Source organism: Urocitellus parryii, chromosome 9 (genome assembly GCF_045843805.1).
Source record: "Urocitellus parryii isolate mUroPar1 chromosome 9, mUroPar1.hap1, whole genome shotgun sequence".
Lineage (NCBI taxonomy): Eukaryota > Metazoa > Chordata > Mammalia > Rodentia > Sciuridae > Urocitellus > Urocitellus parryii.
This window is the reverse complement of record NC_135539.1, coordinates 16,465,981-16,489,750: the sequence shown is the minus strand read 5'-3', so window position 1 is coordinate 16,489,750 and position 23,770 is coordinate 16,465,981. Positions and strand designations below refer to the sequence as shown.

At 48.2% G+C, this 23,770-nt stretch overlaps 1 protein-coding gene across 2 annotated transcripts in view; it reads right to left on the bottom strand.

The window, feature by feature from the left end:
- The window catches only part of Prkcb (protein kinase C beta), a 294,255-nt gene extending 271,195 nt beyond the window's left edge, over positions 1-23,060 (bottom strand). For both annotated transcript variants that reach the window (XM_026392125.2, XM_026392124.2), the window contains exons 1-2: positions 22,888-23,060; positions 21,813-21,844 (exon numbers count right to left, since the gene is read on the bottom strand). In XM_026392125.2, coding sequence (XP_026247910.1) covers positions 21,813-21,844; positions 22,888-23,060 — 205 coding nt within the window. The remainder of the gene's footprint in view (positions 1-21,812; positions 21,845-22,887) is intronic.
- Between the last annotated feature and the right edge of the window lie 710 nt (positions 23,061-23,770).

Sequence of the window (23,770 nt, the reverse complement as noted above, 5' to 3'; positions counted from 1 at the left end):
CTTTGGTAATGAAGGGGACTGCCCAACCATCACAGAGACACCAGACAAAATTCAGCAACCAGTCCAACAAGAACCCATTCCAATCTGCCTGTTCCTTCTCATATCTCAGACACCCTAGTCCTGAGAAATGTCTTATCCTCCGGGCACGGCGGTGCACACCCTGTAATCCCCATGTAATCCCAGATATTCAGGAGACCGAGGTTGGAGGATCACAAATTCGAGGCCAGCCTCCGATCAACAAGAATCTGTCTCAGAATAAACTAAAAAAGGTTGGGAATGTAGCTTAGTGATAGAGCCCCCCGGGGTCCAATCCCTAGTATCATTTTTTTTTAAAAAAAAATAGGTTTCTGCTTTCATGAGTCTATGAGTTTCTCCTTCCCAGAGCTAGTCACAACCTATAAGGATGATGTTTTGTTTGTATGCGAGCTGATGGTCTGCTTTCAGCTCTAATGTAAGGAGCTATGTGAGGAGCGAGGACTTTATCTCACTCACTGCTATCTCCACAGTATTTATGGAGCAGCAGGTGCTCAATAAATATTCTTTGAGTCTGGAAAGCAGGGATACTTCCAGCAAGAAGCCTGAAACAGAGCTAGTGATGGAGAGAGAGCTGGATGAACAGAGAGCGGTTAGGAAAAAGAACTAAAAATGGCTGTTTTGGAGGGGACCATTTCTGTTTGTAAAGGGAACAGATCCCAGGGATTCTCTGCTGTGCTTCATTGGGTTGCTTAAAACGGTTAGAACCTTTCATGTCGGTAGCCCTACAAATGGGAAAAGGAGACACTTTTTACTAAGTTTCAAAGTTTGACCTCAGCTAAGATTTGACTCCAGACCCTGTTAACAGGGCTGGTACAAAAATAAGAGCAACAACTTCCTCTTTAATTTAAAAAAAAAAAAAAACTCACTGAACTCTGAACTTCCTCTCTTCTAACCACAACTTACTACTGACTTTTACTTAGGTAAAAATATTGCCAAACAAATAATCATCAGGCACCTTGCTGGTGCTGACTGATCATTTCAATCCAAAAACTCGGCCTGGAATATTGCCCACGGCTTGTGACCTCCAACAGAGGGACCACTCCTGGAGAAATGGATCGGAAGGGAACGTAAGAACTCAAGGCTGACACTTGGCTTGGCTTTGCCACTGCTACGGTTCCACTCACAAAGCAGACGTTTCCCATGCAAAAGTGAAACGGAGCCCAAGTAGGAGGCTATTCTAAGGCACAAATCCACAGCCAGGTGCCCCTCAGGAAGCTGGGACCCTGGTTACAACAGCCTGACTTTGGTCCCAGGCGCTGCCACTTACTAGTTCTGTGACCTTGGAGAAATGACTTCACCTCTCTGGGCATCTGTTTGCCCATGTATTAGAAAGAAGGTTTGTTTTTGCTATGGGTGAGCAATTCTCAACTGGACCCAATCTTCCTTTTGCAAGATAACAAATATAAACTCTCAACCAAAAAAAAGGGAAAACAAAAACAAAAAGTCTAGACTCTGAGGAGAGAACAAAATAAAGATTGTGGAGGGAAGTAGAAACTTGGAAGAAGGGGCTGACCACTTCACAGCCTTGACACTGAGAGCAGGCTGCAGTGAGAACTAAGTGTAGCTGAAACTTCAGTGTAAAAACCCCCAAGTCTTCCTGGCGTGCAGAACCAGAGGACAGATTTCAGGTCATGCATAGCTGCTGGAAAGTGAGGAGAGAATTTAAAAATAAAGTCAAAAGAAGGAAGCCCCAAATTCTGTGTATAAACACCATCCAAGGGTCTAGCCGACCCTTGGACCATGCAGGCATATGGCAGCTTCAAAGAAGACTCACGGATAAAATGAAAAACAGAACTGACCTCTGAGCTGATGTCTAATCGACTGTCCAACCAAGTCAATGGCCTCCCAAATGAAAAATACCAACACTATTCAGAGAAATACAACAGAATCCAGAGTCTCTACAACTTAACATTGATAATGTCTAGGGTATGATCTGAAATGACTTGAAATGGAAAACCAAGATGAAATGACCCAATCTCAAGAGGAAACTACTCAATCAAGGAGAGAAAGAGGAGAGTATAAAAAAATCACTCCTACTATCTTGGGGGCAATAATCTGAAATTATGTGAGATACAATGCATTCAACAACAGTGGACAGAAAACATGTCTTGAAGTAGTGGTCGAGCCGTAAGAGAATGAAGTACCCAACTAAACAAGATCTCAAGACACAGGGCTCTATCTAGTTAATTCAGTGTGGCTTAATGACATCTTTCCACACTGCTATTCACAGCATGCCAGCCTTGTCCCTCATGCACAAAAGAGAGCTACACAGTTGCAGGCATGACATGAGGCACTTAAGACACAAATCCTTTGTCCTGTGTCCCCATCCTTTCTGCTTTGTACACTGTCCTATGGGGATGTGATTCTTGGAGATATTGCAGCCTTCTTGGGACCAAGAGGGGAGATACTGATGACATTTTGCAGATGGCAGAGCAAGTAATTGAGAGGAGTCTGAGTCTTTGATGAGGCTATTAAGCCTGTTATTAAACCGACCCTGGATCCACCACCCACCGCCAGACATCTTGTTAAGTGTTCTATACTAACAACCCAAGCATCCTACCCAAAACAACCACCAGAACTGGAGAACTTGTAACATTTTCTATAAATAGAACACAAGCATGAAAATTTAAATTATTAAATTCTAGCAGGGATACAGCTCTGAGCTCCACCTCACTCTTTCTGTTTAAAAGGGAGATTTGTGCTGGACATGGTGGCACATGGCTCTAATCCCCCCATCTTGGGAGACTAAGGTGGGAGGCTCACAAGTTTGAGGCCAGCCTGGAACCTAGCAAGACCCTGTCTCAAAATTTAATTTTTTTTTAAGGTCTGGAGATGTGGCTCCATGATAAGGAATCCCTGGGTTCAATCCCCAGTATCAAAAAAAAATTTTTTTTAATAAAAATAAATAAATAAATGGGAAATATGCATGTAGGAGAGAGGTATTTAAGCCATGACAGCACCCAACGGAGACATTCTCCTTTGACAACCAGAGGAATTAAAAAAAGGAATTTTTGAAATAACTCTGTAATTCCATTTTGCTTAATGTCATACACCATGGAAATTTGTGAGTATCTCTGGTATTATGTTTTAAATATTTTTTTAAAAAATATCTCCCTGTATTAATAATTCCCAATTCTTACTTCCATCCCTGACTTCTCATTGTTCCCAATAATGGACACCAATACCTGAGGACACTACAGGTCTCTCAAACCCAACAGATCAATGCAGACACCGTGGTCTTCTCCCCTGAGCCTCCTCCTCTTCTTATATTTTCTACTGACATCTATGATCCCTATTTGTCAAGTTCCCAAATCTGAACTCCCTCAATAACTGACAATCTTCATACCACTTGTTTTCCTGCTATAACCAGCCACAAACCTGGCACAAACACTATCAGATTTGACCCTGACAACTCTAAGTCTTCCGGTGACCATTCATCCTTTTTTTAAAAATGAGGAAGCTGGGGACATAAAATTTGGCTAGGGTCACGGATTTGAATACAGATCAAATTTCTCTTTTTTCCTACTTGACCAAGATCACAGAGACCATCCCTCAAGAATTTCTCCACGGGGCCTTTAAACGTCTTTTATACCCTGCACATTTTCCTCTCTGCTTCTCGTTTCCCCGTGTGCTCTCTCCTCCCGCCTCCCCCAAAGCCACCCTCCCCAGATCCCCAAGCCTGTCCTCTCTCCCTTCGACACCCAAAGCTGTCAGTCCTATCTCCTGGAGAAGAGTCAGGCTCGTTTTGAATCCTAGAGGTCTTCCTCTCCTGTTTTCATAAATCCCCTGCCTTCTCTCTGCCCCCTCCAAATCTCTTCTCTAAGCGAAGCCACCCTGGGACCTTCAACTACTTCCTCTTACCAGTGTGTCCTCTCCCCCGCTTCTCCTCCAGCCTAGCCGACATTCTTCCTCTCTTTCACTTCTTCCTCTTCCTCAAAACTCAACTGAGAACTCGGGGTCCTCTGTGCAGTCTCCCCAGGACCCTCCCCAACCCCACTGTGACAGCACAAATCACACTGTATTATAAATACTTGGTTTATGGATCTGCTCTACCTGCCGGGGGGGCACAAGGGCAGAAGCACCCTTTATTTTCCTATAACCCCCTGTACATCATGGAGTGGCCAAAGATGGCCAACCAGTCCGCCCCGTACCATGAGTCCCTTCTGAATGGAGTTTGGATGCACTACACAGGGATCTCAGACTTCGCCTGGCCTTTCCTACTCCATGATGCACCAGGGCCTGGGCCAAAGCCTGCTCAGGTCCACTGGCAGAGTCGGTTGAACCTGCGAGATTCAGAAGCAGACGAACGAATACAGAGGGTCCCTGACCTAGGATGGCTTGTTCAACTTCTGATTTTTTCCCACTTTATGAGAACGTAAAAGTGATCCTCGTTCAGCGGGAACAGGGCCTCCAGATTTGCATTGTGATCTTTTCCCACGCCGGTGATGTGCGGTGTGACGCTCCCCTGAGAGGCTGGACGGCCCCAGCAAACCACACTCCTGGTCCTCCCCACTCTCACAGCAGCTGTGCTGCTCAGCCACGAGGCCGGGTTGGTTCAGGCTGATCGTGCATTTTTGACTTAGGACATTGTCAGCCTTGCAGTGGATTTATCAGGATCTGATCTTAGCACATGCAGACAGCATCTGTACTTCTTGGCTATGAGACCAGAGGTAGGTCGCTTAATGTCTCTTCCTGGGCTTCATAATGAGACCTCCTAGGGGGCTGTGGACCTTCAGGGAGATCACGGATGTGAAGCATTCAGTGCGGGGCCTCGGATAATTAGGACAGTTCTTCAGGGAGTCTTCACCGTTCCGTGGAAGCCCCTGCTAGACGCAGTCCCTCCTTCCTCCCCAATGACCCAAGGACGTTCACAGCCCTCAGCCAGCCCTCCCAGCCCAGCAACTCGGGCTTGAAGAAATGGGGGGACTGTGGTCACACGACCATTGAAAGACCCACAACCCAGAAGCTACTGTCTGAATTCCTTGTTCAGGACTGTGGTTATAAATCCCCAGGTGGGTTAACCCCTCACTGGAGAAAAGAAACCACACTTAATGGAAACGTTCCTCCCACTGGAGACTTTCCACTTCCTCTCCCACGTCGGCAACTGCACCCGACGGTGTGGCCAGCACCCTTTCCCGGCCCTTGAGGTGGACCAGGGAGCCTGCCCATTGCCGCTCTGCCTCGCCCTTCCAGGGACCACCCCGACCCCCACCGTCGTGGCTGGGCACTCAGACTCAGAAGCAGATCCACCCAAATCCAATTCTCCAGCCAACTCTCTATCTTCCTAAGCCTGTCTCCTTATCTGTGGCTGGGGAGAGGGTTACCAGCAACTCTTCATGGAAGGTGCAAATTCAAAGGGATACAGTTTTAGAAATGACCAGCTCCTCCCCACCCTCAAAGGTGAGATGACTTTGCCATCATTGTCGTCGTTGTCCTCCTTCTCTTCCTCCTCCTCCTCCTCCTCCTCACCATATCATCTGTTCTCAAGCTCCACCTTGCTTTTCTACGATCCTGAACCCAAATCCCTGTTTGAATCCTAAGCTCTTCACCGTTCTCTGGGCAGAGAATGAGAACAATAGGAGCAGGGACCACACAGGCGTCGGGGAGGATTAAATGAGTTAATATATGTAAAGTACTGGGACCAGCCACCCTCATCGGGAGCACTCAGTAAATGTCAACTTGAGTCAGCGGCATTGGAAATCTTATTTGAAGATGTCCAGGAAATGGAAAATTCCTTCGGCTTATCTGCCCAACTTTCAGAGGCCCTTCTAGGGACTACAGAAACCAACACACTCTTCTCTCTCTCAGACTGGCCTAGCCCTGATTTCTTTCTTCTTTTTTTTTTTTTTTTTAACCTCTTGGACTTGACTTTTTTGTCCCATCTGGAGGGCTCTGGCCCTCCTGTGGCTGCTGGGTCCCAAATCACAGAGGGCCAGAAGGGAAACACAATGAGGCCAGCTGTCATGAGGCCCCCACCCACCTAGGGACACCAGACACTCTAAAGACACACTGAATCGCAGCCCTTGGAAGCCCCGGCTGGAGGTGGCCCTCTGCAGGTTCCCGCCATGGGGATCCCACCCCCTGGGTGCCAGCATGCTGTTCCCCCACCTCCCAGCAGCCCTGAGCAACCCCGACACCCCGCCTCCTCCCTCCCTCTGTGCCGGTTCTGATCATAAAACACTTCTTTCTCAGCCCACATTATCCCTCAGGATAAGCAGCTCCTTCTCTCTGCAGGAGACGGACAGCTCTCTGCCAGCACTTGACACAGCACTCTGACACTTCACCCAAGTGACAGGTCAGGCCTGGCAGTTCCACCAAAACCAATAATTCCATTTTTTTTTTTTTTTAAGAACTCAGATGTCGTGCTTCAAAAATTCTACGTGGAAAAAATAACTTTCGTCGGTGATGGGTTAAAGCTCAAAGATGATCATGGAAATAATCTGGGAATGATATTGTGCTGGAGTAGGAATAAAAGTTCTAATTAGAACCAATTCCAAATCAGGCACTTCTATCACCTCTGAAAATAAAAATTTAGTTGAACGGGCCCATGGGCCAATCTCATGAGGCTCCCGGGACTTTCTTCCCTTGACTCTTGACAATTTTCAAACTACGTTGACCAGCCCCACAGTGAGACACACAATTTGCATTTTGACCCAGTTCACACAGGCCCCGGGTGTGCAGCTACGACAGAAAGGATTCATGGAACAAAAGTCGCCCTTCCTAAGGGTACTCACTCTGATATTTTCTGTTCTATTTGTTTTTCATGGTGTTTGTGACTTACTAAATTGATTTCATGGCCTTATCATGAGAGATGATCCATGAATTTAAAAAAAAAAAAAAAACAATATGTAGTAGAATTCAAGAAAACACCTCCCCAAGTGGAGCTACAATATGGCGCAAGGGTTATGGGCAGGCAAGGCAATGGAGCCATGAAGACCAGCCTGGGAACGTGGCCTAGAGTCTCCTGGGACTGGGGAGAGGACCGCACAGGGGAGGAAGGTGAGTCACGAAGTCCCGTTGCCTGGCTGCGAACCCCAGCTCTCCTCTCTGGTAGCTGGGTGGCCTCAGGTAAGCCACTCCCATGTCCCTAGGCCTAGTCCAATTAGGAGTCTCTGTGAATGCTATTCCAGTTCTGGTCAGATACAGCCTGTGAGTATCAGTTTAGTAAGTAAATCCACTTGTAAATGATGAGGCTTCTCAAGTTGACAGACAGTCAAGGAGGTCTAGTGTGGACTGAGCCTCCCATCGAGACCTGGAAGCATGTAGAGGGTCCCATCTTGCATCCTCCAAACCCTCCCCGCACCTGCAGGCCCACGGCTCACATCCCAGCTGCTGAGAGGGCTGAAGTCCAATGGCTCGTCGCCATGTCCTCCTGAGACTCCCTCCCTTGCATAGCAGCCCAGAGCCGATGACCACTTCATGCAGATCCACAGTATCTCATTTCGGCAGTGACATCCCAACTCCAGACGGGGAATCAGCTTTGGCCTCCATAATAGCCAAGATGGTTTAGAGGTAAAATCAGGGTTGTGAGAGGGTTGTGAGTGCCTTCACCTAACCAGGGCATTAAGCCACTGATATGGATTATCTGGGTGGTAACAGCAGGTAGAGCATGGCTGGAGGAGACAGAGGTAGATCACTGGAGTGTGCCTTTGGGGTTTAATTTTGTCCCTGACAAATAGAACCCTCTCTCCCTCTGCTTCCTGGCTCCCAGGTCCTGAGCTGCTTTCTTTCCTCCTCCGCACTCTTCCGCCATGTTGTTCTGCCTCACCTCGGGCCCAGAGCAATGGAGTTGGCCAACCATGGACAGAGACCTCTGAAACCAGGAGCCGGAAATAAAACTTTTCCTCCTCTCAAATTGTTCTCGTCAGGTCTTTTGGTCCCAGTGATGAGAAAGCTGTCGAAAACAGTATTCTCAGGACATTTTCCAAGGATGCTTTTGGGAATTTATGGTGTTGTTTTTTTTTTTTTTTTCCAAACTCATATTTAATGAACAATCTCGTGTTCTTTGCCTGTCCCTATCTATTTGAATCCAATGGCACCCTGGGAGGTGGGCTGTCTGTACCTCCACTTCACAGATGAGGAAACTAAAGATTTACAGGGTCAAGAAAAGTACCCAGACCAGTGGAGGAGCCGAGGTCTGAACCCTGCTCTTGACCGGTAGGTCCCAAGACCTCATCCACAAGTCCCCTTGCACTTCTGACTCTTTCCCAGATCTCTCCCCCAAGAGCGGGGGGCCTTCTTTTCTTTCCTCTTTCTCTACAGTTCTGCAGGGCCAAGTGGTGATGGTGGTAGTACTGAGTGCTAGTACTCAGTAGTACTGGTATACCACTGAGTAGTACTGAGTAGTACTGAGTACTAGTAGTACTGAGTAGTACTGAGTACTAGTAGTACTCAGTAGTGAGGGTGATGGGATAATTCAGCACTTTGCGAGCACTAAGTCCTAGCTGTACTCTTTTTCATCTCATTTGGCCTCACCCCTTCCTAATGAGGTCCTCTCATTGCCAGGTCTAAGCAGTAAGCATTTGTCCAGGGGCCTGCTACAGATTCAAGTTCATTTCGGGAGATGCACACTAAAGCATGTTTTAGAGAGCGAAACACTCCCAAAGGCTACTTTGACCTTGAGGTGGTAGGCTCCAAAAACGTCACAAATCATTTGCAGCTTCTCCCATCAAGAGGATGAATTTATTCTCCCCTCTATTTCCGCCTTTGTTTCTGGGGCAAGCTTGTGATTTGCTTTTACTAACCGACGACGGCGTCTGAGCAGAGGCTTCAAGAAGCCAGGCAGCCTCTGTTTGGGCCCAGGGACAGACCCACCACCACGGGAGCAAGCTCGAATGGACCCGCTGGAAGATGAGAGACCACGTGGAGAAAGGTCCAGCTGTCCCGGAGCCTCCCGGCTGAGGCCCCAGCTTGTGGGTGAACCCAGCCAAGAACAGGCTGACCACCACCCAGCCGGACCCAGCCAAAATGACTGACCCACAGAAACTAGAGCTAAATAAAAGGAAGGTTATTTTCAGCCACTAATAACTGAGTTTTGTTCAACAACAATAGATAATTCATTTGTTGGGTGTCCGGCCAAATATCTGGAAGTAGAAGCACCAAAGAGCTCTCTTCTGTGTGAGAGAGAGAACAAATAAGCCCAAGGAAAGGACAATTCTGTGGTCCTGCCTACCCCAGACTGCAACAGCAGTATCTAGAATGTCCACTGGCCACCAGAGGAAGCGAGAATGCTGGTCGATAGAAAATGGGACGTTCTGACAAGGACCAAATGGATCTCACAGCTAAAAACAAGAAGAGGGCTGCTTTATTCTGCTCTTTAGTAACGCAAACGGAACTTGCTCTCCCCCAAATGTCCCCGAGAATGTTTGATAAGATAAAGAGCTCTGGAGTTTCACAGCTCGGTTGTACTGGTCAAGCAAGAGATAAAATTGGATATATCACCCTCCAAAGGAAGCAATGGGAAACCTGGACTTTGGGGGAACTGGGGCAGGGTTTGCTGTGTTTCCCAAAACCTGTCTCCTTCTCCTGAACCCAGAGTCAGCCCAAATGTTCCAGCAACCCCTGAAGCTGGTTCTGCCCCAGGCCTGAGTTCTGACCAGCAGAATGGATACTGAAGTGATACATGTCCCTTCCAGGGAAAGCGATTACACAATGAGTGTGCTTTCTCACAATCCTCCCCCCCCCCCATCCACTGGCCCCATGGAGAGGACCCTGGGGCGGGTAGAACAGGCAAAGTGGAAGATTGCCTGACCAGGATCACCTCCGCTGGTCTGTGATGCAAATGAGAAATAGATCTTCTGTCAAGCCACAGGGACTTCAAGGCTTATCTGTTACAGCAGCTTTAGCAGATTCTTACTAATACCTTCTAACAAACATAGGATTTCTAAAATGTAAGTCCTAAAAATAGTCGGTGAGCTCAAGTTTCCCGGGTATTTAACAGAGCTAAATTAATGGGTAGGAAAATTGTCAGGAGGCCCTGGCTGCCTTGTGGCACAGTTTGCAACTGATGGGCAACACTGAAACAGGAAGCAGATGCTCCCCCTCCCCCTCCCACCAAGAAGGCAAAAACGGCAAAATCTCTCCATGGGTGACTCCAGAAGGAGCCTGTCTTCCACTGGGGAATTCACTTCTTCTTGCAAAACTGAAAAGTCCCAATTAACATTTCTCATGCTCCTCCTCAGTAATTCAAAACTCTGCACCTTTTGAATTTTCTATAAAGTGTAATATGCACAACAGAGAAGTGCACATACATGAATGGAATCATACAGACCCCAAGGTCTACGTTCTATATGATTCTTCTATTTGATGGGATTTTAGGAATGGGTGAAAGTAATCACAAGTAAAAGGGGGTAGGATAATGATTATTCTTCAGGGAGAGTCTGTGGAAGGTGCTGGCAACGTTGTTTGTTGACCTGGGTCCTGGTTCCTTGGCTGTGTTCAGATTACAGACGTTCATTAAGCTACATACTAATGCCTAAATCAAATGACTGCTTCTATCCATTCATTTCCTCCCCTGTATGATTCATTCAGTTAGTCGGTGTTTACTGAGCACATACTATAGACCAAGAATGAAGGGAGGCACGTGGGAACAGTGGAAAACGAGACTGATGTGGTCCTGACTCTCACGCAACCGACACCCCAGTGAGGAAGACGTCTGCCAAGTGAACAGAACACCTCGGTACATACTTAGAAAAGGTAAATGAGAAGGAACTAGGAGAGTGTCCCAGGGGAACCTGATTTGGAAGGTCAAGGGACGCTTCTCCCAAGAAGACACTGGCATTCATGGAAGAGCAGGAGGTGAGCAGAGGAAGACGAGGGAAGAGAGAGAGGAATTTGAGCTAAACAAAGAGCATGTACAGGGCTGGGATTGTGGCTCAGCGGTAGAGCGCTCGCCTAGCACGGACGGGCCCGGGTTGGATCCTCAGCACCACCTAAAAATAAAGGCATTGTGTTGTGTCCATCTACACCTAAAAAATAAATATTAAAAAAAAAAGAAAGAGCATGTACAAAAGTCCTGTGGTGGGCAAGGCTGTGTCATGACTGCAAAAAAAACCAGCTGGATCTCCAGCTAGAGAGAAAAGAGAGATTGGAAGGTTCCAGATCAAAGACTGGGTCTTAATCCCAGAAAGAATGGAAAGCCAACTTCTAGGGAATGGATGTCCAGCTGAAATAAGAACAGGCCCCTCGCCACCCTGTGCCGATCCTGCTTTTCTTAGAGTCCTGGGTGGCCCAGAGAGAATCATCAAAGCCCCAGGCAAAAACTCTGACATCAATTTATCCAGATAACTGTTCCCCACAAGAAAAAAATACCCACCAATAAATAAATAAATAACCTGATAAACAACCGAATTCTCGTTTGCATGACGGCCTGAACCCCAGAGGACAGCAGGACCTTGGATACAGGCTCGTCACAGAAATCGCCACCCTCAGTAAGAAAACCAGACAAGCAACAGTCTGTGCCCTCCAGCTTCCGCCATGCTCTCTGCCAGCTTCTTCAACTCGGGAGAGTGCAGAAAAACTCCACTCAAAGGGCGAAGGAACCAGAACACAAACGATGACATGGCCAGAGATGTGTTCAAAGATGAAATGACATCGATGCGTTTTTTCCAAAATGAGGCCAGCCGGTGGGGTGATCAACAGATTGCCATTCAACTCTCTGAGGTTTCCCACAAACGAGAACATCGCAAGCTGGAAAAGAGATTCTCGGAACTCTTTTCTTCCTCACCCCAATCAGGTCGCCTCTCTGGTCCCAGCTAAGCATCTCTCTCCTGGATCCACCCGTCCCGAAGCTACTGACCAGGGCACGTGCTTATCCTCCCTCCTGCCTTAGGAGCTCGGATCTCGCTTCCCCACATAAGATGATCAACTCCATCAAGGCCAAGGGCAGTGCCCAGTCCAAGAGGAACAGAAATGGCTGCTTCTATGAACTGCTCGCTGCAGGTCAAGCAAGGTGCCAAAGAAACACTTCCCTGCGCTCTGTAAACTAGAAGCGAAGGCACAAAGAGTGTAGGTAACATGGTCAAGGTCCTCCAGCGAGGAGCTTGAGCCTTAGCCTGTCCGTCTCCCAGGCACAAATTCATCGCTGCCACGCGCCCCGTGACCACGCGCTGCTGGAGAAGTGACAGCAGCAGGAAAGAGAGAAGAAGTGGGAGGATTCCTTCCAGAGGAAAACTCACCTAAGGGTGCAGGGAAGGGAGGGATCCCTATTGTTAGAACCACAAAAATAACCTAGTCACCACCCCCCCAAAAAAACAAGAAGATCGACGTCATGACTGACACGGAATTCCAAACCTCTCTTAGGATGCGACAAAAAAAAATAATAATAATATATATATATAGCAACAGCCCCGGGATGTTCCGGTGACACTCCCCCAATGCTCCTGAGTGGCCATTTCAGGTTCTCCTAAATGACCTCTAACCCCACGAGCCTGGAATGTCAAGACCTGAGTCACGGCAGTTATCATTTCCAAATGCATCTCATGACGCTCTTGGATCATTTCATTCAGCCCATACACATATCCCCCTTTCAAACCATGTCAACCCTCACTCCCTGGTCATGACACTTCCACGAGGCTCAGAACCACCAGCTGCTCCCTCACACGCCCTTCCTCCTGCTCCCTTCCCCCAAGCCTCCACCTGTGCTCTCCCCTGCCAAAAACTCCCTCCTCTGTCCCCCACCCCCTGGTCAATCTGGGAACTCCTGCTCCCACCATGAGACTGTGCCCAAGGATCACATTCTCTGTGGCATCTTCTCCACCCCTCCCAGAGGAGGAGGGAGGCCATCCAAAGTGTTTTCTGCCCACAGTGTAGCCCTTTGCAGTGTGTGTCAGAACCAACTGGCCATGTGCTGTTCTCCCTTCCAAAGTCCAAGAGAACGGATCTTCAAGGTCAACATCATGGTCTTGTTTCTCTTGAAAGTCCCGACTGCCACCCGACCTCATGTTGCACATGTGCTCTGTGCTGTTGGTCTATGGCTGTCCTCCTTCTACTAGGAGGTAAATCCCATGGGGGGGGACAGGGGACACTGTTTTGATTCGGTGCTCTAGTTCCAATGCCTAGAATGGTACCTGATCTCTGGTGGGCACTTGATAAATATTTATTGAGTGAATAGATAGAGGGACAGATGGATGGATGAATGGATGGATGGAACAGCAGTTGGGTAGAGAGGATGGATGAATGGGTGGGCGGGTAAAAGGGAGGATCCTGTCTCGCCTGCCTCCAGGTCACAGAGTGATGAAGAGAGAATCAAGATTTAAAAATCAGGTCTGTGTGATGTGGGAGCCTGAAGTCTCAAGCCCAATTTTACGCTGTCTTTCTAGAAAGTTTCGTTTCTCAGCAGCACCAGGAAAAATAGAAAGAATGTTGGAATTCCCCACAGAACATGGTCGTCGATGAATAACTAACGCGGCGGATCTACTCCTTGGCCAATGCGATTTCCATCTACTTAGCAAATGCCAGGATTCACAGGACAGGCCCAGAACCCTCCTGGTCTGGGTGTGAGCTCCTCATAGGACTCAGTAGGACGACTTTCTGCCTGTGGGCTGAGGGGAAAGGAGGTACCAAGAGACACAAGCAATCAGGAGAAGACGTGAAAAGGTAACAACACCATCATGATTGATCCTGAACCCAGGCTCCCACCTCTACCAGACCCTGTGTGTGGCTGCACCTCTCAACCCCCTGCAACACTGAGTGAGCTTCCAACACAGATATTTCCCAGAAGGACATGGAAAGTCTCCTTCCCTGTCCACCAGGAGGAAAAGTTGGTGCCAACTCCAGCCCCGGGGCCCAGGAGGTCCAAGAGCCAAACTGGGTAAAATGAGAAAATAAATAAATATGTAGGACTCTATATTACAGATAGAAATAAATAAGTAGGATTACAGACAGAAACTAAGTCCTCTTTATATTCTCATAATTCCCTATTCTTCCTCTATAATAAAGAAAACTCAACGAATACTTACTAAGTGTCCATATGCGTGTCCGAAAGATGTTAAAAGTCAAACAGCACCAAACTGAGACTCCCTGCTTAATAGGAAGACGGAAAGCAATTGGACAAAGGATGGTTCTCCACGTGTGATTTAATGCTGTAGGTCATGAAACCATTTAAAAAATGTCTTCAGGGCTGGGGCTGTGGCTCAGTGGTGGAGCACTTGCCTAGCATGTGTGAGGCACTGGGTTCCATCCTCAGCACCACATATAAATAAATAAAATCAAGGTCCATTGACAACTAAAAAAATATATATATTTTTTAAAAAAAATCTTCAAATGAGAGAAAACACTGTCTAAGACAAAGCAATGATATGCAATACATCAGGGAGAGACCCGGGGTGAGGGGTGGATCTGGAAATAACGCCAGTAATCCTGGGCCCCTGGGAACTGGTACTCCACTCTGTTCTGATCTTTCTTTTTATTTTCTGCCTATTGGCTCAAATTTGCTCTTTCACCTCTGAAACAGCCTTATTTTTCAGCTTTAGAACAGCCATCTCAAACCGCAAACCCTGGGGGGGTGGGGGAGAGAGTCAGCTCATCATCAGAGTTCCTAACCAAGAAGAGATGAAGTTCGGTGCATCTCTCACTGCGTGGAAGGCCAATTTGAGTGGTTCTCTCGTGCTGCCCAGGTCTCCTCTTGCAGCCACGGCACAAGCAAAAGCTGGGCTCCTCCACAGGAGCCAGCACAAATATTGCCAACACAAATATCCATCTCAAAGGTAAGCCTCTTGCTTGTCTTTATGCAGCATATGAACAGTTTCACACTATAGATTTTTTTAATATTTATTTTTTAGTTTTAGGTGGACACAATATCTTTATTTTATTTCTTTATGTGGTGCTGAGGATCGAACCCAGATGATCTGCTCACGTGTGCTGGGTAAGCGTTTTCTACCACTTGAGCCACAACCCCAGCCCCGCACAACAGATTTTTAGCTCTAGACCCTGATAATGTGGGCTTTTCCCAGTTACCTCAGAGAATGGGAACTTGGAATGTTGTTTTTTTTTAATTCCCAGACCAAAGAATTTCCCGACTCCATCTCCAGCCATTACAGAGGTTGATCTCCCATTACACGGTCTCATAGCACCTCATGCATTTCCTCCAAAATACTTAATAAAAGTGAAATTAAGTCTTGGTGCCATGATTTAAAGAAAGCCTTATCTCCCATCACCACACTGTAAGCTCCATGATAGTAGAGATCACCCTAAAAGCATTCAGCATTATTTCCTGACATCAAAAATCATTCCTGACACGTACAACTTAATCAGTGAATGCTTTTTAGAAAGATGGATGAATGGATGGATGGATGGATGAAGGGAGGGAGGGATGGAGGGATGGATGATGGATGGACAGATGGATGGATGGATGAATGGATGGATGGATGGATGGAAAGATGGATGGATGGACAGATGGATGGATGGATGAATGGATGGATGGATGGATGGAAAGATGGATGGATGGAAAGATGGATGGAAAAATGGATAGATAGAAAGATGAATGCATGTATGGAGGGAGGGAGGGGGAAATGAATGGATGGATGGATGGATGGATAGATGGATGGATGGATGGATGGATGAATGAATGGATGAATGAATGAACGGTCAATGAATAGATGGATGAATAAATGGAAGGATGAATAAGTGGAAACTGTATGTATGTGGTGAAAAGACAACTTTCCTGCAGACTTTCAGAAAGCCATCACACCTCCAAATGCCATACGTAAACACTTTGATGTTGTATTCTCTGTAAAAAGGCCAGCATTCCATCTATGAAATATCATACACTTTCAATGGAGAAATAGGATGAATGAAGTCAAAGAATACATGATGTTATACCCAATGCCAAAAATGACAAGGGCCCAAGCCTTTGAAGGATGGCCCAAGCCATCCTCAGCTGGTGTGCTTTTCAGAGGATCCTCCTGTGTACCCCAAAACTAACTGTATTACAGAATCCAAAGACCAGACCGTGGATTTAAAAATAATACTCCATAATTTAACTTAGAAAGACAACTGAAAAGCATCAAAAGGAAATGCATATTTTTCAGAATTACGATGTAATGATCTACTTACGTAAGTGTGCACGCCTGCCTGTGCGTCTGTACGTGTATGGAGAGGGGACAGGGACAGAGAAAGAGAGTGTAGAGGTATTCCCACAGCAAGAATGTGGACAAATCATTTCCAAACCCTAAGTTCATTTCTTTTTTTTAAGAAAGAGTGAGAGAGAGAGAGAGAGAGAGAGAGAGAGAGAGAGAGAGAATGAATTTCAATATTTATTTTATAGTTATCGGCGGACACAACATCTTTGTTTGTATGTGGTGCTGAGGATTGAACCCGGGCCGCACGCATGCCAGGCGAGCGCGCTACTGCTTGAGCCACATCCCCAGCCCCTAAGTTCATTTCTTGGCCAATTATCTTCTCTTATGTGTTTTCCTTTATTGACCTCAATACATTATAAACACGCCACAGCTGGTTACGGGCAACACCTGGAGTATCACTAGTATTGCAAATAATTTATTTTAATTAGTTTCTAAGAACCTGTATATCATATCAACTAGATTTTCAAAGGTCATGTTTTCCATATTTACTTAGAAAGGCATTCTGCTGCTCAGTGACAAAGCTTCAGGCATCTCTGGAGGGCTCTACAGCTCAAAATGAATTTTCTGTTGCCTCTCCAACAGAATCAGCCCTCCTTTTTAAGACCCAACGTTAACCCACTCCAAAGATTCTTATTTCAATTGGGACACTAAGCCTGAAATCCCACTTCAGGTGAGAAAAAGAAAAGAACCAAATTATCAAACCCAAAGTCAAAAGGCTTCTCTGTCTTTTATCCTCATTGAAACCAGTACCCATTCAAAATGGGCCAAAAGGTGAGTGGGGTTTGGTTCACAGGCCTCTGGGATTAGAGGTATCCAACAACTTGTCGACAGACTTAGTCATTTATTTTTTAATGGCCTTCTTTATGATTTTACTGAGAAAGTTCAACCTGAAGTACACAGTGTTATATTATAAATCTGTAGGGAAAACTACGCTCAAAATAAAATTAACCTTTGATCCACTTTTTACGTGTGTGTGTGTGTGTGTGTGTGTGTGTGTGTGTGTGTGTGTTTGGGGGATTGAACCTAGGACCTTGCACATGTGAGGCTAATGTTCAACCACTGAGCTACACTCAAACTCTCATTCCTCTCTGATTACATGAAAAATATTCTAACCTATATATATGCTAATTATACACTAAAATAAGCTTCTGCTCTGTAGGGTTGCTATCTGGTGGAAACAAATACAACTAGTTGGATTCATGTGACACTTTAAGATTTATGATAATTTCAATTAGAAACATAAAAAAGGAGTTTTTGAATCTGCACAGGAAAGGGAAAAGAGGATTTACTGATCATCATCATCCATTCTAGCTCTTCATAGTCAGAAAATTAGCGCCCTGGGGTTTTTGCTAGAGATTCCATGGCAAGTTCTGATCTTTCTCACAAGGAAAGATGGTGCTCACCAAGCCTGGCTCTCCGGCTCGAGACACTGAACTGTGTACTCGCTGGCATCACTCAGAGCCTATAGAGAAACAGACCTAAAAAGAAACCCCATCTAAGCACATGAAACAGGCATAGTCATTTAGTGTGTTCCAGAATTAACTCTTTCCCACTTTGACACAGTTTGCTTTCACTATCCAGTAAAAATGATCATCTCACAGCCATTCATACTTACGGTGGATATTTCTCGGCAGGCCCTCCTCAGTCCCCCCCGCCCAATAACCCTATAAAGTAGGCATCATGATCCCCATTTTATAGATGAGGTGACCCCGGCTACAACAAAGGGAATGATTTGCCAAAGGTCACACGGTGAGTAGGTGGCAGATCAGAGATGTGAGCCCAGCTCCATCTAACTCCAATCTCATGCTATGTATTTTGGATCTTTATTATTTGACAGTCTGTTTCTACTAAAGTGACTTTCTTACAAATAAACAAACAAACAAATACATAAATAAATTTTCTCTCTGAAGAACTGCAAAATCTTCTTGGGCGAAGAATTGAATTCCACCCACAATGGCTCGTCTCAATTAGAACCAAAGCATAAACGGCAGGTTCTAGGCTCTTCTAAAGAATGCCAGAGAAGATAGAGCAGTCTGCTTGTGTGAGGGATCCCACTTCTAATCCAGAATGCAGGCAATGTCACAACAGGGATCCTCAGTCCCAATCCCCTGTCACCGGAAGCATTGTTAAAGGACCTCCCAGAGATTGGTTTTATTTAAAAAGAGAGTGAAAACAGAAAGGGAGAAATTATGTAGCAGTCACCTTAGAGTTTTGTCGTGTAGCAGCACAAAAGCAAGAAAATCTATTCTTCAGCTCCCCTGAGCACATAAAAATCCATAATTTCCCATGGTTTATGAACTTTTCCATCGGTCCACTCCCAGCTCACACCAACATCCTCAATTTGCGTGACAGCATAATGGAGCCTGGGGGCGGCTCTCTCTGGCCTCTTTGCCTTAGGATCAGCCCACACACCTCCCACACAAGAATGGCAGAAGGTTTATCCTCTCTGTGTTTCTACTTTAGAAAGGGAAACTCCCCTCCCCCAGCCAGCTCTTGGCTGGGAACATGGCTACCTGAATTTCCCACGGGCTCCCTGGCAGCAGGTGGGACCATGTGATCATGTTCTAGCTAAGAGGACGCAGGCCGAGAAGTCTCTGGAATCGACTTCCACAAGTGACCCTGAGTGTGTGTCTGTCCTTTTGAAGGACCTTGGGCTCTCTCTGGACTATTGACTTAGGTGAAAAAAAAAAAAAAATAAAGCCTAATGTGTTTTCTATTAAAAATGTTGATCCCATTCTAAGTAGGATTCACTTTAAGAGGAAATATCTGGTACCAGAAATAATCAGATAAGAAGGCGCTCCTCTATGATTCCAGAATTAATCCCAGGCAATGCTCAATGCCAGGGATCAATTTCGTTCCTTCCTGGATATACCCCATCCTAAATCTCTCAATTCCAGGGACTGACCATCGGTCGCACCTGCTCTCTTCTCCTCCCTATTCCGACCCAAGTGAAATACACTGTCAACGTACGCAGCAACCCAAGATAACCACATGTTCACAGCTGAATTTTGACTCTTACTCAGCTAACAGTTCCATGGCAAAGCCACCCTACAGAGCTGCCCTACCCTGGCAGGTAGTTTGGAGACAATTGTAACAGCTGATTCTTTCCTGAGAGGCAATCCTGCACCACATTCTGGTCCAAGCATCTTAAATATTGTAATGACTTACAGCTGTTCAGCAGCTCTAAGGTGGGTACGGTTATTGGCCCCATTTTACAGATAAAGAATCTGAGGTACAAAGAAAGTAATTAAGTCTCAAAGTCATGATTCAACCCCACACTAACTTACTTGGTAGCCTCTGCACATGCCCACAGGGTGAGGGGAAAGAAGATGGTTTACAAGATTTTTTTTTAAAATTGGGCCAGGGGAGCCGGGGTTGTGGCTCAGTGGTAGAACACTTGCCTAGCATGCATGAGGCACTGGGTTCGATCCCCAGCACCATATAAAAATTAAACAAATAAAATAAAGGTACTGTGTCCATCTATAAATAAAAAAATATTTTTTAAAAAGTGGGCCAGGGGCTGGGGCTACAGCTCAGTAGCAAAGTGATAGCATGCATGAGGCACTGGGTTCAATCCTCAGCAGCACATAAAAATTAACAAGCAAAATAAAGGCATGATGTCCATCTACAACCACAAAAAATAAAAAGAAAAAAAATGTATTTAAAGTGGGCCAGGTGTGGTGGTGTAGGCCTGTAATCCCAGCGGCTCAGGAGGCTGAGACAGGAGGATCGTGAGTTTAAAGCCAGCCTCAGCAACTTAGCAAGGCCCTAAGCAACTTAGCAAGACCCTGTCTCAAAATAAAATATAAAAAGGGCTGGGGATGTGGGTCAGTGGTTAAGCACTCCTGGGTTCAATCTATTCTCCAAAAATAATAAATAAATAAATAAGAAAGGCACTCCTATCTCTAAAGTATCCATACTTCATTAGAAATTTTAATTCGTTCTTTCTCATCACATCAGAAAATTCCTATCATTTCCCAGACTTTGAACAAAAGGGTCTCCTGCTTCTGACCTGCCAAACCCACACATTCCAAAGTGACTTTCCTCGCCATCAATAATGGCAGAGCTCACAGCCCAGGAGAGCAGCTGCAAAAAAAAAAAATGTTTAAAAGTCACCCCTGACCTCAGCAAGACACGAAGACAGAAACCCATTTGTGGAATTGAAAGGCAATCTCAGAGAAGAAATGACACATTCGGGCACCAGATTGCCACTGGTATTTTCTTTGGGGGCGGGGGAGGGGTCAGACAAAGTTCTAGAAAGCGAACCAAGTCATTTGTACCTGGGCCCAAGTGTTTGCCATTTAAAGGGATCTGGGAAGTCCTCTGGTGGGTGGCATGAGATTGAGGCTCCAAATCTTGGTAAGAGAGGCAGGGGCATTGAGTCTGCCCTGCCCCAGATATCAGAAAAGAGCCAGCATCTCAGAGGACAGCAGTGCCATGCTCCAGCGTGTACACAACTCACAATGCCACCCCCACTCACCAGGGATCTCTTGGCTTTTCCCTGGAGAGTCAAGGCAACCACTAAACCTTGGTGAGTGCCAAGTCATATTTCAAACCTTCCATCACTCAAGTGCTTTCTTCTTCTTGTCTAAACCCAGTGTGCTAGGGTGTTCAATTGACCCCCAGGTCACATAGTAGAAATGAGCCCTTCTTCATCAAACTCAATTGCTCTTGCCTAAAAGTGGGGGTGGAGGGGAAGCAAACAAAATTTCCAGACAGAGGTTGCAAATTCAAACACCTACAGGGGCCAAAAGGGGACGAAGCAGGCCAGGTGGGAATGAACTGGGACAAAATGGTGAACATGAGTGCCCCCCCCGCCCCCAGCTACAAAAACAGCTGCTCTCCGTTCCAAATGATTGCTCTAACATCAAAGGGAGACTATTTCTCAGCAAAGTAGAAGTTGGAAATTCAGATGGATGTGAAACCTCCCCGTTCTAAAATGCTGACATCTAATTCACAAAATGTTTAACCTCTCTTAGGGGATAAACAAGTCCTTGCCTGAGATGGCTTTGGAGAGCCCATTTTGTAACCCCGACACCACCCAAGGTCACTTTACACCTGATCAAAATAGGTTGGGTATACCTGGCTAGAGTCCAGGGTCTCAGACCCGATACAAGGACCCAGGTAACTTGGGAGTCTTTCCTGTTTCTACCCACAAGATAGAAAGGACAATCTAAACCAGGATCTGAGAGGCACCCCATCTGGAACCACTTCTTTCAGAGGAGGAGGCGGCCCAGGGGATACCACAGTTGCTTTTCTAGGGGAGGCACCATCTGCAGAGGAGGCAGCCACCTGCGGAGACCTCTGCCAAGCAGGAGAAGCAGCAAAACTTCCCTGTGCGATGAGAACGGGTAATAAGCAGAAAAGGGGGCAAGAAAGGTCCTCCCAAAAAGGGTCTGCGGAGACTCAAGCAGGATGGGACCCCTTTCCACTCTTCCATTCCTGGGAAAGGACAAAGGATGGATGCATTTCCTCCGCTTTTAGAGCCTCCAGCTCCACGGGGCCTTTCCTGAATGGAGCATCACTGTCCCATACACATACACTTCCTAAAAGGACCCTTTTATGGTGAAGAATTCCTAGCCTGGGAGGTCACTCTGACAGGCGGGATTCCTTCCGCTCTACCAACTCCATCACTTCGGTCAAGTCTTTTTTCACCCCCTCCTCCCACCAACGGCATCCCCAAAGCCCCAGACCTACCTTGACACTGGAATCCCTGCTTCCCGAAGCCCCTGCGAAGGCAGAAGGAGGCATGTCAGCCAGAGGGGCCCAGCCACCAGCTAGTTCTCCCACAGTCCCCCGCTCGCCTCCCCTGCCCTCTAGGCCAGGTGCAATCTCCCAGCCACAGGCGGGTGCCCAAGAGCCTTCCGCCTTGGGGAGGTGGGTGTAGGTGGCAACTCGGCAGTAACCCCCACCTTCCGTCACCGGAGCAAGACAGAGGGGACTGCGACCACCAGGTGGCAGGATGGGGGCGTGGATGGGGGGGGGTGGTGAGCATTTCCGTTGGAGTGGGGGCGGAAGGCAGGCTAGAGACCTGCCGTAGAGATGCCCCGAGTGCCCTCGGGCAAAGAGAAGAAATACAGACCCAGGCAGAGGGAGGAAGAGAGGGACCCCGAGGCAGTGGCGGTGGCCCCTGGGGACTAGGAAGGTGAAAAGGACGCCCCACGCCTGAAGGGACAGGGAGAAGAAAGGGCTCCCCCCGCAGTGATGTGAGGGGAGGACTGATCAGTGGGCAGGGAACCCAGGCCCTGGGGAGGCGCAATAAGAGATAACCCCGGGAACTGCTCTGGGGACTCGGAGGAGGAAAGGATGTCCCATGCCCTCTGGGAGATAGGCAGAGGACACCTCCCCCCGGGGTGCTGCCCCGGGAAAGGAGGGGTGAGGGTTGGGGCGCCTGGAGCCCAGAAGAAGGCAGAGTGGTAGGGAACCCCAGGAGAGAGGGCACCCGAGGGGCTGCCCTGCGGAGGTGGGACAGACACTCGGTGCTCCGAGCCAGCCGGCGGAAAAGCGCCCGCGATGCTGCCCCTAGGTGCTCTAGAGGCTCCTGGGGGCAAGAGAGGGCAGGAGGTGCCTCCCAGCCAGCCGTCTGGGACCAGAGGGCAGGGCACCTGCGGGACTGTCCATCAGGGAGTTCGGGCCCGAAGGGTCCAGGGGAGAGCCTGGGGCGAGGGGTACCGGCGTGGCTTCTCCCTCGGGAGCACCGAGGGCTCGGAGAGGGGGTCCCCGCGCGCGGCACTGCCCTCGGGGGGCCCCGGGGAAGGTGCCCTGCTCTCACCAGATGAAGTCGGTGCAGTGGCTGCAGAAGGTGGGCTGCTTGAAGAAGCGGGCGGTGAATTTGTGGTTCTTCACCTCGTGCACGTTCTTTTGCCGGAGGGCGCCTTTGCGGGCGAAGCGCACCGTGCTCTCCTCGCCCTCGTTCGGCGGCGGCCCCGCAGCCGGGTCAGCCATCTTGCGTGCGGGGAGCGGGAGCCCGAGAGGTGCCGGCCCCGGGGCCGCGGGACCGCGGGCTGCGGGGCCCGGAAGGCGCGGGAGGAGGCGGCCGCTGCTGCCGCCCGGGGCCGCGGGCGCTTCCCCTGCGCCGGCTCTGGCGGCGGCGGCGCGCGGAGCTGGGCTGTCACTCGCCCAGCTGCTGCCGCTGGTCCAGCTGCGCTTGGCACCGCTGGCCCCAGCTGCGGGGGAGGGAGGCGGAGCCTGGCCCGGGCTCCGCCTCCCTCATTTGCATCGCGCCCAGGCCCCGCCCAGCGCCGCCAGCTGCTTTACATATTGGCACCCCCCGCGGCTGCCGGCCTCCCAGCCAAGGGTTAGCCGCAGCGCTGCGGCGCGGGGACCGCAGCCTGCGTTCGTCTGCTCCGAGCCTCGCCCCCTACCCAGTCTTCGGTCCTGAGGTCCTGGTTTGCTTTAAGGAGATGAGCACCTCAGTGCCTCCGCCCTGGGGAGTAACGACAGCGGAAGGACCTTGGGGGATTAGGAGGGGGAGAAGGGGAGCCGAGGGCCCAGCAGATTCCACCCTGTCCTCTGCGGAGAGACTGGTACCCATCCACCCCCATGCATCCCATTGGTCATTCTGCACGCGTCTCCTGGAGGGATGGGCTCTCTCTGTCACTCATCCGGAAAGGCCTGTGGCTGCACACCCTTACACACACACATACATCCACACG